Source organism: Hermetia illucens, chromosome 2 (genome assembly GCF_905115235.1).
Source record: "Hermetia illucens chromosome 2, iHerIll2.2.curated.20191125, whole genome shotgun sequence".
Taxonomy (NCBI): Eukaryota; Metazoa; Arthropoda; class Insecta; order Diptera; family Stratiomyidae; genus Hermetia; species Hermetia illucens.
The window spans coordinates 43,983,745-44,001,274 of record NC_051850.1 but is presented as its reverse complement, the minus strand read 5'-3'; the positions used below and the strand labels follow the sequence as shown (position 1 = coordinate 44,001,274).

The 17,530-nt window shown below is 45.2% G+C and overlaps 1 protein-coding gene across 2 annotated transcripts in view; it reads left to right on the top strand.

The window, feature by feature from the left end:
- LOC119649563 (serine/threonine-protein phosphatase rdgC) overlaps nt 1–17,530 on the top strand; it is a 316,188-nt gene that overhangs the window by 60,715 nt on the left and 237,943 nt on the right. The window contains exons 2-3 of one of the 2 annotated variants that reach the window (XM_038051760.1): nt 6,726–7,362; nt 7,402–7,673. In XM_038051760.1, coding sequence (XP_037907688.1) covers nt 7,451–7,673 — 223 coding nt within the window. In that variant the 5' untranslated portion in view covers nt 6,726–7,362; nt 7,402–7,450. Of the gene's footprint in view, nt 1–6,725; nt 7,674–17,530 lie in introns of both variants that reach the window. The other variant, XM_038051759.1, reaches the window with a different exon arrangement.

Below are 17,530 nucleotides of genomic sequence, written 5' to 3'. Positions count from 1 at the left end.
GTGAGTCGTGTTCACTCTCATCCAATTGCTCTCAAACTCCAGTGCATCCTCCCTGATAGGTGCCGCATGTAACAAGGTAGAGCGAACCACTATACCGGCTATAAGTAATTTGCGGCTATATCTGGGACCTCCAATGTTAGGCATAATCCGTGCTAACGATACGTTGGTATTTGCCGCTGCCTCACTGGCATACTCCAGGGGTCCCTTGAAATTGATCTTAGTATCAATCATAACCCCCAGGTATTTGATAATTGAATATGAAGTGATAATACGGCTGTCAACACAAACACTAATCGTATTCCTCTTGCTACGATTGGTAATCAAGACTGCCTCCGTCTTTTATTCCGCAAAGTCAACCTCGACCATGTTCAGGAACATTTTTATGGCGCTGATGAGTTCGTTAGCGTAAACTTCCACATCTTCAGATTATTTCCCGACGACAGCCACGGCTACATCATCTGCAATCCGATTATCGTGGCCTCCTTTGGCATGAGAAGGACAAGGACTCCGATATACATCACGTGTCACATGAGAGTACCCACCCCTGAACCATGGTACTCTTGCTTTGACGGTGTACCGTTTGGATTCCTCATTCGTATCATACCACAGTGTCCCTTCCGAGAGGAAACTTTCGAGATATTTACTCAAATAATTAAAGGCATCCGTTTTAGCTAATAACCTTTTAACCCATTCGCAGCTGGCTTAATTGAATACAATATCCAATGTTTACACGGCACAATATTTATTAGAGGCATCGTTTCTGGAGCCAACCTCAAAACCAGGTGTACGACATCCATTATTGAATGAGATTGATGAAAACCAAACTGTCGCCCCAATAGGCTATCCCTATATTCTATGATAGGGAGAAGTCTATCGCAGTTGACCTTTTCTAGCATCTTTCCTACCGAGTCTATGAGCCAAACCGAGCGGTATGATGATGGATATTCGGATTGCTTATTGGGCTTCAGAAATTATTTTTTGCTTCTTCCACCGATCGGGGAAAACTCCTCCTACAATACATGCCTCGTATATGCTGATAGACCCGTCAGTTTAGATCGGAATTTTAGGGCAGCATCCAAATCAGGAACTTTATTATCACCGATTCCCCAGCAAATCTCGGCAAGTTCCTCTTCGTTTACCGCGGGCATGGCGAAGACGTCGAATGTCTGTTTATATTTTTTCCGGTTTTTTGCAGGTCAGTTGTGGTATTCGCCAAATTATCTTCTTCAATGACTACTCTGTACGCTGTTTCCCAGGGGTTTTACTTTGCCTCCGCGCAGTGTTCCTTGAAGCATTCTCGCTTGCTGGTCCATACAGGTTGTTTAAGCCTACTTCGAAGGTTCGCGTTTACTTCCCATTTCCCGTCGAAATCTGGTCTTCTTCTAGATCGTTGGTAGATCCTTCAACTTCGCAATTTCTTTGTTCCACCGATAACTGGATCGTCTGCTGTTGAGGATTGGCAGTCACGACATGACAGCATCGTTTGCTCTCTTTATGCGCCTCCTCAACTGTGTTACCTTTTCTGAAGCCTTGGGCAAGAACTCAAAGTTGTACGTCGTCCCGAACTCAGATGACAACAGTACCTGGTAAGTGGAGATACCATGAAGCCGGGTGCTTGTTCCGTTATTGTTCGCTGATTAGCTGAACTAGCTTTTACTTCCGCAGCGAACTGCGCTAGCAGCTTCTGGGCAGTTGTACCCCGGTGCAGGGTCATTTGTAGGATGCCGATCGTGTTAATCGCAGCCTTTTCTAGTTTCACCCTGAAGGCTGGACATCGCTAGACAATTCTCATTTTGGTTGTAGGTTTTTTCTTAGTGACCCACTTGACCGCATCTGCGGCATGTTATCCTATTCTCTGGTTCCTTGCAAGATGCGGACGTGTGTTTATAGTTCAAAAACTTGTGGCACTTATGGGGGGGAGCCTTATCCGCATTGGTACCTTTCATACTATCCTTTCAGTTTTGATTTTGATGCCGTTAAGGAGTTTCCTCGCGTGTTGCTTGGCGACTTCCCCCTCAGCGAGTTTTTGGCCTCGAGCATTCAAGATGTGATTCCTATCCGGGCATTACCTTTAGACATTAATGCTTTGTGGCCCCCTTTACTTCGATCTTTTCTGTGAGCTCTATCCCCTAGTATCATCCCTTTGACCGCTACGCAGAACGTATTTTTGCTAATTGTCTTCGGGCCTAATTCAACAAGGACCCGCCGCCCTCTGTTTTTCACATGGAAGATACTTCTGCTCCGTTGTCTGCGGGTTTCATCTTATGGCAGATTTCACTGAGGACTTCCGCAAATGTCTTGCCTTCCGTCGGCTAAATGAGCAGAGCCGACGGTCTAGTCCTTCTTCTTTTCCTCGTCTGTCTGCTAGTGGTTTTCTATTCGTAGCATCTTTGTCTTTGGACAAACGGATTTCTCGTACCCTAGCTCATTGTTTCCTTTTGCCCTTCTGTGTTTTCTTTTTTTGTGCCATGGAAGCCATTTGGATAAAGTCTCCTTCAGCCCACCTTCCTCTTTTCACTTTTTCTCCAGTTCGCTTTCCAGTGGGCTTTGGTGTTTACAGGGTTCTCGCTGGGAAGTGTGGCTGTGTTTGCTTTTCCGCGTCTTCCGCCGCTGTGCATGTACGTCTGCAGAAGGATATGCAGCCTAGTAGCCTTCCAGTTCCATCAATCCGTTTTTGACGTTTTTGCTGACGTTCTTCTGGAGGAACATTGGCGACCGCATACGCTTCATCACTATCGCGCATCTCTTGATGAGCTGTTCCTCTTTGGCTCTAGTTTGGACGGCTGACTGCACTGCCACTCGGTTTGTTTCCGAATCCATCTGCTCAGATCTAGCGATTTTGACTGGGCTTTCTTCTACACTGCAGGGTGCTGGAGTTGTCTTCCTTCTACCGGCAGCCACGTAATTTTGCTCTCTATTTGGACAACCCGATGTGACGTTGGGTATTTTAGCCCTCGCTGCCTCCTTCGCTGGACACTGCATTGAACGACGCATTTCCGTGCGTCCATGCGAGGGGTGTTAACATATTTTTGATTTTCTCCAACGCCTTGCTGGCAGTGGTACATTCCGGTGCACTAATGTATATGCACGTGCTGCCGTCTGACGGCGGAGGGACCTCCTCGACGAAGCTTTATCTGTAGTGTGACGGACGGATGACAATGGGGTGTACCACCACTTTTGTATATTTTGCATTAGTGTTGCTTGTGATGTCTTCTGAATTGTATTGTACGCAGAGTGGCAATTGGCAACGGCGCAACAACCGCTATCCGGTCTAGGCCTGCCTTAATAAGGAGCTCCAAACATCCCGGTTTTGCGCCAAGGTCCACCAATTCGATATCCCTAAAAGCTGTTTGTCGTCCTGACCTACGCCATCGCTCCATCTCAGATAGGGTCTGCCTCGTCTTCTTTTTCTACCATAGATATTGTCCTTATAGAGTTCCCGAGTTGGATTATCCTCATGCACACGGATTAAGCGACCCGCCCACCGTAACCTATTGAGATGGATTTCAACCGCAACCTAACGGTCATGGCATCGTTCATAGATTTAGTCGTTATGTAGGCTACGGAATCGTCTATCCTCATGTAGGGGCCAAAAATTCTTCGGAGGATTCTTCTCTCGAACGCGGCCAATAGTTCGTAATTCTTCTTGCTAAGAACCCAAGTCCCCGAGGAATACATGAGGACTGACAAGATCATTGTCTTGTACAGTAAGAGCTTTGATCCTATAGTGAGACGTTTCGAGCGATTGGCTGACAACAACCGTCCGCGGGTTTCATCGTCGGCAGTTTGTACATCTCGGGTTGTTTTTCCCATGATGTCAATATCGTCAGCATAGGCCAGTAGTTGGATGAAGTTAAAGAGGATCGTACCCCTCGCATTTACCTCAGCATCACGGATCACTTTCTCGAGGGCCAGGTTAAAGAGGACGCGTGATAGGGCATCCCCTTGTCGTATACCGTTGTTGATGTCGAATGATCTTGAGAGTGATCCTGCTGGTTTTATCTGGCCACGCACATTGGTCAGGGTCAGCCAAGTTAGTCTTATCAATTTCGTCGGGAAATCGAATTCTCTCATGGCCGTGTACAGTTTTATCCTGGCTATGCTATCATAGGCGGCTTTACAGTCGATGGAAAGATGGTAGTGAACTGATGTCCATAGTTTTTCCATCGCTTGACGCAGAGAAAATCGGATCTGTTGCTGATTTGCTTGGAATAAAGCCTCTTTGGTATGGGCCAATGGTGTTCTGGGCGGCCTATTCTGTCGGAAATCAGATTTCCTTCTTTGTCTCGGCAGGATGAGCATCGAGGTGTGTAAGGCTTCATCCTGCTGACTTGTTGGTAAACCTTGCGTGCCTGGTGTGGTTGCTCCCTGTACTTTTCTAGTTCACATGCTTGTTGGTTCTCCCATGCTTACTTTTTCCGTCCTTGAAGTCGCTTCTTCGCTTGACGGAGTTCATGATGAGTATCTGCGCGTGCCCGTGTTCTTTGAGAATGCAACAGTACCCGGTATGCGGCATTCTTCGTTCCGTAGCTAGCTTACATTCATCGTCAAATCAGTCGTTCCGACTCTTTTTGTGGCTGAGGCCAAGTATGTCTGTGGCCGTATTTATGATAATGTTGTTCAGGTGGTTGTGAAGATCATTTGTTGATCCTTCATCTCCAGGATCTCCGTTGACTGCGGTTATTGTGGCATCCATTTCCCTCTTATAGGTGTTGCGGAGGGCTATGTTGTGGATGGCTTCAGTGCTATAGGAAAAATATCTCACCTGATCGTCAGAGGGGATTCTGGGCGATGTTGCTATTCGTGCTCGGTGCACCATGCCAATGAGATAGTGATCCGAGTCTATATTGGCTCCCTTATATGTTTTGATATTCATCAAGGCTGAGAGGTGGCGGCGTTCGATCAACAGGTCGTCAATTTGGTTGAAAGTGGTCCCGTCTGGAGAGACCCACTTTTGTTTGTGGACTGCTTTCCGCGCAAACCAGGTACTTCCAACAACCATTTCGTGTGACACTGCTAATTGAATAATCCGCAGTCTATTATCATTTGTATTTTGGTGTAAGCTGTGGGAGCCAACGTATCGCCTGAATACCGGCTCCGTCCCTACTTGGCTGTTAAAGTCCCCAAGTATGATTTTGATATGATATCTGGGAGAGACTTCGAGAGTTTTGTTCTACCGCCTCGTAGAAGGTATCCTTCTCCAACTATGCAGTCTCCTCTATAGGGGCGTAAACGTTAATGAGGCTTATGTTTCTAAATTTGCCTCGCAAGCGCAGAGTACATAGCCGTTCGCTTATTTTTTCAAAGCCGATAACAGCAGGTTTCATTTTTTGTGTGACTAAGAAACCTACTCCGAGCACATGGTTTACTCCGGGGAACCGGCCCCTGTCCAACGCATCTCCTGCAATGCTGTTACATCCGCCCTATATTGGGGCAGGGTATCGGCTAGCTGCTTGGCACCTCATCTCTGTATAGAAAGCGTACGTTCCATAAGAAAATGCGAAAATCGTTATTTCTTTTTCGTTGCCGCGTTCGTCGTTGTAAAATCCATCCAGTCCGAGGCTCCTGTTGTGGCTTCGTAGCAAGCTGATTTCCATGTAAAGTTGTCAGCCCTACCCAATCGCCAACCTGGAGGATCAGTTGGTACAATTTGTCCCGTTTTTAGGCGCGGGAGATGTTTCTCCGCCTGAAGCATTTCGTTAAGAAATAGCTCCCTGCGGTCGCGACGTGGAGGTGGAGATAGGGTTTGGTAGTAGAGCTGTTGGAGTTGGTTCAGCAGGTGTTTCCCAGGTTTTATGCTCCATCATGGTTGCCAATCCACGTTTCGCCCTGGGACCTATACTACCCTTTGGCCACCAATTGACTAGTGCAAAGGTTTAGTTGTGGTTCTTCGGACTGGGCTGATTCCAGTGAAGCTGGTGTGGAGTGCCGTAATGGAGGAGAGCAATCAGATCCCAGTCTGTACCCGACTCATCTCTTGCCGCCAAGTCCCACTGGATGTTGTCTAGGACTATAGGAACCGCGATGGCTGTCTGAAAGGTGGTTCCCGTTGTGCCCATAATGAAGGCCGAGCTCCTTGTGGGTTCAACCGTGGAGTTCGGCTGCATAACTCGGGTACTCCGTAGTTGCGTAGGGTTTTTAGAGAGACCTCGCATCCACGGATAGGAATGCTGAGCATGCACTCAGTATAAACCAGTTGCGCCAGTCATGATGGGGGTTTGATTGTTGTATTAAAATTAATCCGTGTTCGAAGAGGATTGTGGGATTATGGTCACATGGCAGGTACCCACGTAAAACTCTCAGGACCTTCATGTACTGACTTAGTGGGTTTAACCGGTGCAGAATTGAATTCCTTATTAACATCACAATTTTATAAATTCTGCAAAGTTGAACAAAAAATGAATCCCGGAATCCTCGTCAGCCAACCACTCAATAATAAATTCGATTTCAAACATGGAACGCGTTTAGTAGCAACTTTATTTCGAATGCTACTCAATTCAATTCCTACTACCAAATTGAAGTCATTACGTACTCGGATACCATGTGGAGAATTCACGGAGAAGTTCCCAAGTTTGATTTCCGACTTCAAACGTTTCTCCCCTGATGGTCCTTGCATGAAGTAAATGTCAGGCAATCAATTTATATTCACCATGAATCAATTTCACTTGTACGTCGCTTTCGAACTGTTCCATTTATTTACAACTTTCTTCTTTCTGTCGTTTCAGCCCCCACGGATCAAGTCAGCAATGCCGATCATAACTGAGTAATCTCCGTAAATCGTATTATGGGACGGCCTAATATAATTTTTAGTACTTGATTAGACTAGATTTAGCCTTTTATCTCGAAATAGGAAAAGAGCGTATGAGGGTTGTATGTTATCTTTTCCGGCGTCCGCTACCGTTATTGAATCTCGTGGTGGAAAATGTAATAGGGGCTGAAATGTTGTGGATGCGGTTGAAATCCAATCGCCAATCGTCGGTCATCGAATTACTTGTAAAAAGCCGAAATCGATTATTGGATTAAGCGGTCTTATGTGAAGGAGAGGTGTGGGAGTGAGTGGTCACCTAGTCATCGAGCCAACTACAATTCAGTAACACCTGGGCTTTCCTCCTCGGCCCGCTATGGCGACGTAGGGAGACTAAGCGCTGAAAGTCACAACTATTCAGAAACACGTAGAAAATTCAACGCATAATTAGGTCCGGGGCTAAGTCGCCGTCTGCATCGACAAATCGTCTTCAATAGTACGTGGGTACCCTCGTTGTGTGCAGCACATAGATAATAGGATTACGTGACGTAATCGACGTCTTACGCCATCTATCGACCTCCAGGACAGACACAGATACGGGTCTCCTCTTTGTTATTGCCGCGCTTATCGGTTTAAAGTTCGTTATTACTGAAATCGCTGTACGGCCATTACGCGACCTCTAATTGCAATTCGTCGATTTAACAAATGCGCGAAATGTTACGAAGTTGTGTTTGTTTTCGTAGAACCAAACGACGTAGCTCGAGTTTTGAAGATTCATCGTCGTGCCGCTCGTCGGAAATTGAACGGGGCGGTATTGGCGATATGACGCCGCACAGCGGCAGTTTGTTGAAGTTGTTCCGTTCGAAAGGTTGGTATCGGCAGTGGCGCAAACCTGGACGTGGATTAAGCATGACGAAAATCGAGAGAAGTGAGTACAAAGTTTTATAGATTTCTAGAGATAATTTCTTAATCCTACCTTAGTCGGGGTTCCTACAAATCCGTTGTGTTGAGAAAGTGGTTACGACAAAAGGAGTGTGTTCGATGTGTTAACAAAAATGACAAAAAAAACGAGCATAGAAGCCATACGTGGAATCGGTGTTGATTATAAAACCATAAAGCAATCCAAATTCTTTTATGGGGAGAATTTAATGAAGGGCCTCAGTGATTCCGCTTCTTATTATATCATTTTTTATTGATATTCTATTATGCTTAATATTTTCATGATACTCTTTTCAATGGCTTAGTTTGCACGCAGCTATAATATACTTACCTATGAGCAATTTAGTTCCTAATACACACAAAGAAAATAAGCCTAAAAAGACTTCTTAATGGGTGTGTCTTTCTGATTTTCTAACAATGTTTATTTACAATTTGATTTTCTACTGCTGGTAAACACTATTTGTTGTTGAACTAAAGTAGGTGGCTGATATTTTGGAACAACATTTAGAAGCGCAAGTGAAGAATAATCAATTGACCTTCGCCTCAGATAACACGGTGCACGACTCTAGAGAACCCGCTCTAAGAAGAATACATACAGCAGATTCGTTTCCCGGCGCATTGCTTGAATTCGTATGATGGAAGAAAAGCATAGCGCATGTTATCGTTCTTCAATCTCTTGCTCGTGAAAAATTTCGCGTATTTACTATGGTGTTAGTGTAGTGTATGCGATGTATGGGGTAAGGCAACATACACAAGAAAACCATTTAGGTGTCATTGGCAGACACGTCAGTTAATTACCTCGCCCCGTCGTCTAGAAACTCGACGGACCTGCTCTTAATTCGTATTTGATGTCCTAATAAAATTTGCGATGAGATTTGGCAAACTTTTAGCCTGGAGAAGTGTAAATGAAATATAGGACTGTCCGGTTATAATTGCGCTCTCCTTTTTCGGCGATTCACAGTTTCGCAAACCACCTGACGTTCAAGTATTCTAGGCACCAGTTTCTCCGGTACCAGCTCCTCTATTACGGTTTCCCCTAGGTTCCTCTCTTTGCACGAAAATTGGATAGTAGAAAAGTACATGCTCTGAGGCTTTCCGGGACTAGTGTGGATATTCGATTAGCATGACTAGTTTAACCATCAGAAACTGGATTAAATTATAATTGATCTCACCATGCTGTCTAAGCGACCACTCCTTGGAGGGAGGGTTCAGCATGTGTGCCCACCAAACCTTTCTTGAGTGTTTCCAGCCTACTTGCCATCTGTAGCGGGAAGTTGCACTGCGTCTAAATTTTCACTGGTTATAATGTATCTATTATATGTCTATATGTCAAGCAAGCCTATAATGATTAGGAATTTTAATATATTCCCTACTTTCAAATATTTCAACTTGGCATTTGGTATCAAGTGTTCTCTCAAGTGCCTCGACCTACTTTGCACAATTATCGGACAATGTTCTAGATCGTGTACGGAACCTGTAGATCGTGTCTGTAGATATCCGCAGCTTGCCGTGTTGATAATTTGGTCGACAAGACTTGCAGTAAAGTCTCCTCGATTGGCTGTCTGGAGGCCAAGTCGAACGAGTGGCAGGACCTGTGACCCAGAAGGGCTGTCTTGGGCTAATCTAGCTGCCTTCAGCGTCCTGTGCCACCTTTCGCATTGGACTGCGAGTGATACACTGTTGTCCGGGGGCGTTTGAAGCCGAGGAGTTTGCCCAACTCTGAGAAAAGGGAGGACTCAAACAAAACGTGGAATCCATTCTCAACGGAGGTCCTCAGCACAATATTGTGAACGCGTGAACCTATCGATAATTGTAAGGAATACCTGAAACCGTGGGATTCTCGCAAAGGGCCAATGATGTCGAGGTGGATTGTGTGGAAACGCTTAGTGAACCGAGGGAATACGCTTATCTCTTTGCTCACATGCTTTGTAGTTTCGCACTTCTGGCGTGCGATGCACTGTCTGGTCCAAGAATTAACTCCTTGTTCATGGGAGGCCAGAAATACTTTGCGGCAACTAACCGGTTCGTTGTCTGGATATCTGGGTGCGCCAGATCGTGAACGGCGTGAAATACTTCCTTTGGGAAATCAACCGGAATATATGGCCTTGACCCCTTATCTGAGGTCTCGCAGTATATACTGGATGTTGAGCCGAAGATAGAAAACTCCCTAAATGTGTATTTGAAATTGAGTGGGACGCAGTTGTTTGGAGAAGAAGCTCAATGACTACCAGATTTGGTTCATTTTTCACTGAAGAGCAGTACCTACAGCAATGTCTGAGGCATCGACAAATACGGCTAGGGGTGCACCTTGCTGAAGGAATGCCAGAAGTATAGCATCCACCAGCTGTTGCTTGGTGGTCTCAAACGCCTGGACAGTCTATGGGGACCACATAATCGGGAGTCTTTGGTTTCCGGTCCAGACAAGATGGCATTAAGGATCGACTGATGGTGGGCGGCCTTGGGCAAGAAACGAGGATGGAAGTGTAACATGCCCAAGAACCTTCTTAGATTCTTAACACTTTTCGGAAGCGGCAAGCACGAAATCGCTTCCACCTTCACTGGTTCCGATTAGATGCCTTCAAGGCAAATCAGGTGAACGAGGAATTTCAGTCGCGATTGTAGGAATTTACATTTCCTAATGTAAAGCACTAGACCGGCCTCAAGGAGACGTTGAAAAATGTACACGAGGTGCTCTAAATGCTCGGAATGAGGAAGGCGCGACCAGAATATCATCCAAATATACGATACGAAAGTTGAGGTTTCGCAGCACAGAGCGGATGAATCTCTGAAAGGTTTGCGCCGCGTTGCACAGTCCAAAGGCGAAGTAAACTCGAAGAGTCCGAAAGGTGTGCATATTGTCATTTTCGGAATGTCTTCGGCAGTTGCAGGGATCTGATGGTTTGCCTTGACTAAGCCCAAGGTCAAGAAAATACGGGAGTTTGCGATAGATTCGTATGGAATCGTCTGAGCATTTAGACGTCTGTAGTCGCAACATAGTCTCCATTCGCCATTGGATTTAGGAAACATGTGAAGTGCCGAAGACCACGAATGGTCTGAAGGTCTACAAATACCCTGCTTAAGAAGTTCCTCGAATTCTTTCCGCGCGAATGCGTGCTTTTGCGGTGGTAATAGACCCTAGAAAAAATCGGGGAGCCAGTAGTATTGAAGGGGTGCTGAAGATCATGCTTAACGGTCTCAGAGAGACTACGCTCGGTAGTGATATTGCAGTTTTTTGAAAAAGTGCACGAATATGTGGGTCGGCAACGTCTTCAAAAACGATAGAAAAAGTGGTGGGTGAGCAGGATAAGATTTTTCCTGGTGACCTAAGGGAAGTTGTGGGGTCAATGAGGGACCGCTTAAGTAGGTCCACTACCAATTTGTAGCCCTGTAGGCGCCTAAGATGGGAATGCTGATGTCTGTGGTAATGAAACGCCAATGATAGGCCTGTAGCTACCAGCATTAAGAGGCTTTTTGATTTTCTAGGGATGGGAGTTATACGAGCACTTATCCAATGGGAATGGAAATGGGCGTTGAGTAAGCAATGGTGATTGATAGAGGAAAGGAAGGTGGAAATGCTTGGAGCACCCTTTTTTGAAACAATGAATGGGATTTTGTCGGGACTTACCTAATTACCTGAAAGGTGGGTTCGCTCGGTCGTTGAAAAGATCGGCTTGTCGTATGCTGGGCGACGACCACATCCTATGGAGTGAAGATTGGATTGTGGGTGATCGGTTCGGAAAATTTTGTAGTTGGGGAAGATGTGTTTTGCAGAAAAGCACTATGTTGGGCTTGTTTTTCGTAAAAAAATAACTAGAATTCGGGGAGGTCGGGTTTAGATACGTTGATAGGGTTGGCTGTGATGATGTGGCACAGCTTTCGCTACGTCTACGAAAGGCATGGATGGATGCGTGGAAGCCGGATTGTTCGAGGGGTGGCTTAATGATCGAGTATTTGGATCGGAGTGGGACGAGAAGGTACTCGCTATTGAGCATTTCTCCTGACTATGATCCGTTCGAAAGTTGAGCAGTTCCGGTAGTTTTAGCCATTAATCCTGTAATTGATTAATTAGCCATTAATCCTGTAATTGACGCGCTTTGGCACCTGTTCTGGTGTTCTGGAGCATTCGGTTGAACCATGATTCTGGTCATGTTTTACGCAGCAGTAGGTCACGATTTTTTTAGTGCTAGAGTAGCCTTCCACCGTCTTCGTGATCTTGTGGGCGTTGCTAGATTTATACACTAGGCATTTATTCGGCAAAAATTATTCTTGCTTTGTTTAAATGTATCAAGAGGTTCAACGACGATAAGAGGAGGGATTTTTGGGCTGGCTTTTTAATTTGCGGTTGGTGTTCTTGCTTGCGGATCTTGGCGGAGCTATTTTTGTTTTAGTTGCTGTTTTTTGGGGTTGCCAGTGGTTGGTTTGTTGTTCGGATTGGATCAGGATGGTGGGCAACAGTCGATTTTAGCGAATTTCTTCAGAGGTCGCTTGTTCCATTTCCTCTTGTGGTGTTTGGTGTGGTGACGAGGGAACTTTTCGTCGGTTGAAGTAAGGTGATGATTGCTTTAGGTTCACGGATTAGCTCTTCCTGGGCACGGTTTTTCATCACCACTTCCTCGAGTTTCCTTAGGAGATGTAAGCTCTGCTTCTTAAGGCTATCCTTTTCATTTTCAGGACCTGCTATACCGCTTTTAACGTGTCGTCTGAGCCGTTAGCCGGATTGGCTTTATTATCCGTTGATGCAGTCGCCTTCGATGTCGTTGCCTCCTCAAACTTAGATTTGAGTTTTTCGATTGGGCTGCTTCCCTTTAACTACTTGAAGTTGCCTACTGGGGTCGTGTGCATTTTTGTGTTCGTTTTTGCGCTCTGTACTGCGGTTTGCTTCTTGGCACTAAGCATTTTTAGATATTTGCCCTCGGCTTAAATCTGCCCAGCGGCAACACTTTAGTCTTAATTATATTGATTGGAAAATTTACTGCATTAGGAGAATCCCACTCTGCAGGGCGCTCGTGTCACTCTTGCGTAGGTACTTAGTACAGTATGTAGCTCACGATAAATCACGAACGGGTTGTTTAGCGATATGTTTCTATTTTTGAAAACTTGAAGTTGCACTTTTCAATTTACGCACAATGACACGTCTGGTCAAAGATTGCTTTCCCAGATATCATGTTGGGCGTTGGTATCGCAGCCGAAGAGAAGTGGTGGCGGCCTCCTCTCACAGATCTTCGCCGGCCTAATGACTAATTCTGGTGAAATCCGGGTGTCGTGTTCTGGAAGTAGCCCAGTGCCACGACTCGAGTTTTTCTCCTGCCCTCCGCAGAAGCTTGGACAGCCTCGAGGTCTCCAGTCAGGAACTATGATAAACGTATACTATACATATATTTTAAATTGGATTAAAGAAAGTCGCATGCAATTGGATTAAAAAATGGTGCATGCTTTTGGTTTTTTCCAAAAGGAGTCTCAATATACCTGCATATTTCTTCTTTGCGACCTCGAATCTGCCCTCGGTGCAGCCAGGGTTCATTATTGCAATGTTGCCATTGCAATTGCTGCAAATGGAGGCTTACTTGGGCTACCTTAGAGTTTGCCATTGGCTTCATTAATGTTTGGAATTCTTTTCCAATGTCGAAGCATCATTCTCTTCCTGCAATAAGGCACTTCGTGTCGCTGTCTGTCTTGAACCCTACAATGTCTGGGTCTAGTCATCTAGCGTCTCCTCCTGAATGGGTAACTCGATCCTGCCCTTTCGGTCTCTATGGCCTTTGCGATTCTTTTGGGGATTTAAGAAGGCTTTCCGCTGATGTGGCCTCCTGGCATATGATGCAAGAAGACTTAATCGACACGGTCAGCGATGTACTAAGGCTTGTCACGGGTTAGTGAATTGCTTAAGAGGGAAAGGGGACTGTACCGCGTTTTTACCTTCACTGTATACGTTGTCCTGCTTTTTGGTTGTTCTATATCTCGCTGCTGCTCAAATTGAAAAGATTGACCAGGTGAATACCAATGGCAATTCACTGCTGTCACTTTTGTTAGTGGATCCGTTTAGAGACGAAACGCGTTTTTCAAGGGACCCCCAATACAATTTGATTTGATAGCCTGTGTGTGTGTGGGGAGGGGGGAGGGGAGCTGCAGCTTCTGAGCACTCAGGCTGTGTTGGCCCATTGTTTCCTATTCTGAACATATGCCCAGCTAGTGAATTATGGCCTGTCAGAATGCCCACAATACACCTGCAAGTGCTGCTGCTTTTCGACAGGATAAACTTTGCGGTACGCATGTTCGGCAAAAGTTTGGTGTACCGAGCAGCATTTAGGCTCTGCCACCTGTCATTGTGGCAAGCTTGTTCCCTGTTTTTGAAAACAGACTTAGCCAATGCTACTGATACTCCAATTGCTGGTTCCGGCCCCGGCATACGAGAGATTGGCCCCTCTTTCGCTAAAGCATCCGAGATTTCATTTTTCTCTACACCACAGTGAGCAGGTATTGAATCTAGAGATAGAGTTCAAACGGTTTCTGCATTCCCGAACGATTTTCGATGTGATCAAGGACTGCTCAACGCCCTCAATGCAGTTTGGCTATCACTGCACATTGCGATGCACCTGCCCTTCAACCGCTCGTCAATCACCCAGTTTGCGGCCCTTAGGATCGCATAAACTTCGGCTTGAAAAGCCGTTGCATATTGTCTCAAAGGAAAAGTCCGCTTTTAGTTTTTATTCGAGAGCTAGACTCCGGCTCCAGAATCCTCTTCTGTTTTTGAGCGATCGGTATAGAAAACTTCCGTATATCTCGTCACGCATTCCTCTGGGACTTCCCAGTTCTCTCTATGCTTCAGGGTAACTTCATATTTTCTACTGAACAAATGTATGGGGACACGAGTATCGGAAGGCATTGTAAGAACTGGATTCAATCTTCCCAGTAACTTTTCCAATGCTCTGTGTCCCCCACATCCATTGTTTCCCTATAGACCTAATCGAATTAGTCTATGAGCTGCTGTAATTGCAGTGCTTTTAATAAATATATCCAGGGGCTGCAAATTGAGTAGTGCATTTAGCGCTGCTAGGATGTCGTGCTCATGGCACCAGTGATACCCACACACACTCTTCTTTGCCGTGCGGGTAGTTGTTTTTTTGTCTCACCCACCACCCACCACACTACGGATGCATATACGAACATCGGCCTAATGCTGGCAACGTATATCCACATTACCACATGAGGCCTGAATCCCCATGTCAAGGCAAAGGTTCGTCTGCACAGACGGCAGAGCTCACTTCATCTTTACCTCTACATGTTTGTTCCAAAGAAGTTTTTTATCTAGAGTGACTAGAGTGAAATATTTCACTTCTTCGGAGAGTTGAAGTGTAGTACCCCTCATCTCAGGGAGGCAAAGTCCATCCAGTTTTCTCCTTTTTGTAAATAATACCATTGTGGTTTTATTTGGACTAACTGAAAGACTATGTCTGAGGCAGCAACTGTCTATGAAATCAATGGCACGTTGTATATTCCTACACACCGTTCCAAGATCCCGATCAACAGCAAGCACACCCACGTCATCAGCATAAGCTCGAGCGTGTATTGACAAATTTTGTAGTTCGCAGTAGTGAGTCGATCAGCATACTCCACAGAAGTGGCGAAAGCACACCTCTTTGGGGGCAGCCATTCGTTGCTTCTGCAGTCAGGTAGCGATCGACACCCACCTCAACGCACAGCAGTCTCTGCGTTAGCATAGCATGGATTCACTTAATTAAAGCATCATCAACACCGTGCGCTTTGGCGGCATCACAAAGTTTTTGAAAAGGCGCACAGTCAAAAGCCTCTTCAATGTCCACGAAAACTCCCATTGCGTATTCACCATTCAAAGTTGCATCCTCTATCTTTGTAACCAAAGAATAAAGAGCAGACTCACAGGACTTTCCACGCTGGTAAGCATGTTGCTTTTCATTAAGTGGGTGTGACCTAAGTGCGTTTCCACGAATGTGACGCTCCACCGGTCTCTTCAAACCTTTCAACAAGACTGAAGTGGAGCTGATCTGTCTAAAGTTTTTTGGATTAGAATAGTCATCTTTATCAGGTTTCGGTATGAAGACTACCTTAACCTCTAAGCTCTAAGCGCTCCATACCCTCCTTTATCATTGCCGGATAGATGCCATCCACGCCAAGTGCTTTGAAATGTTCAAAGGACAGTATGGCACCTCTCACATTTTCATGGGTAACAACCGCTTTTGCAGCGTTGCAAGAACCGACAACTGTTCCCCTGACACTTCTCTCACCCGTTCTCCTGGGTGGTGTACTTCCAGGAGGGTCTGTACTGAATCCAGTCTGGAGCTTTAACAGTGTGCAGTTCAGAGTTTTCAATTCATCTTCCAGCCCCAAAGGATTCCTTAGTCGCCTAGAAAACTGTTCTCCTAGGGTCTTTGCGCCCGCAATAGTCACATTGAATTCTAGGTATCGGTGATCTGACAATGAGACCTCGTCTAGCACCTCAGTCTGTGTAATCAACTCTAACACTTTTGAGGTACAGATTGTTAGGTCAATTACTTCGCTTCTTCTCGGTTCCATGAATGTAGGGGCGCACCCTACGTTTTGCAGTCATAAGACCAGCTGAAGTGATGAAATCAAATAGTTTCTCTCCTCTTGGATTGCATTTGCTACTGCTCCAACAATTATGTTGAGCATTCGCATTGCAACCTATTAAGAGTTCTAGACCACTTGATTCTGCCTACGCCACCAGATACCTAAGCTCTTGCGTCGGTGGAGGATACAGAGAATCATAGGGTAAATAAGCGGAGGCAACTATGGTGTTTTTCCTTTCCCCAGTTATCTGGTATTGTATGATAACCGTAGCTAAGTCCTGGGAACAGTACTGTCTCAGTATGGTTGCCTCTAACCGTTTTGACATCAGGACTCAAACTCTCGGTCTTATGGATCTTTTACCGTTGAAGATCCTAGCTCCCTTTACTGATCTAATGCCACAGATTCTGTTAACGGCTCTTGCACTAGAAAGATGTAGGCGAAGTCCTGCAGCTTTGTCATTCTCGTTGCCAACAGGCAGGAGGGGCCTTTTACATGCTGCCGGTTGATTTGACCAATCTTTATGTTTTTTGACATAAACTTAGTCTATTGTGTTACGTAAAATAGTTAGAAGCGTATGTGGCAGTTCGCGTGTGACGGGCTTGCCCTCACACTATACCGCCAGAGACTCGATCCCTTCGTGTTTGATTTCTTTGAGAAAAGCCACACTTGATGGCATAGCCTAGGTGCTACTTGCAGTTGTCTTTTCTTAGGATTTGCGTATTGTTAAACCGCCATTCTCTAAGCATTCTGGTCATGTTCCTTAAAAACGATAGGTTTGAATTCACAGGTTGGCTCGAAAATGTCCGCTTTCTCACAAAATTTTCTCCAAAATGACGGTTTATCCGAACGTGTGTGTTATTTCAACATTAAGGGCCAGGAATCTAAATCTGAATCTCTAGTGAATCGCTGGTGTATTTGACAATTAATTGAATTATATATGGAACTATCTTCTCTTAAAGCTGGAAGGAGTGTAACGATATCCATAACTCGCCTCTGAATGTTTTCCGATCAAACTAAAATCCATCCCCTATTGCCATAGGTAATTTTCAAAGGAAATATCCATTCATTGTGACTATGGGTATGCATATTCTTGCATGCTCCTTTGGAGTATTAAATACTGTACGATGCCTAGCTTTAGATAAATGCACCTACCTTATACAATGCTTTTAAGATAAAGTTCAGCCAGGCAAGAGAATAATTAAAGTGATACCCTAAAGTCAGCTTAAAAGTTCATAGCTTTAACGATGGCATAGTCTGCAGTTTCAAAGAGTTTTGGTATCC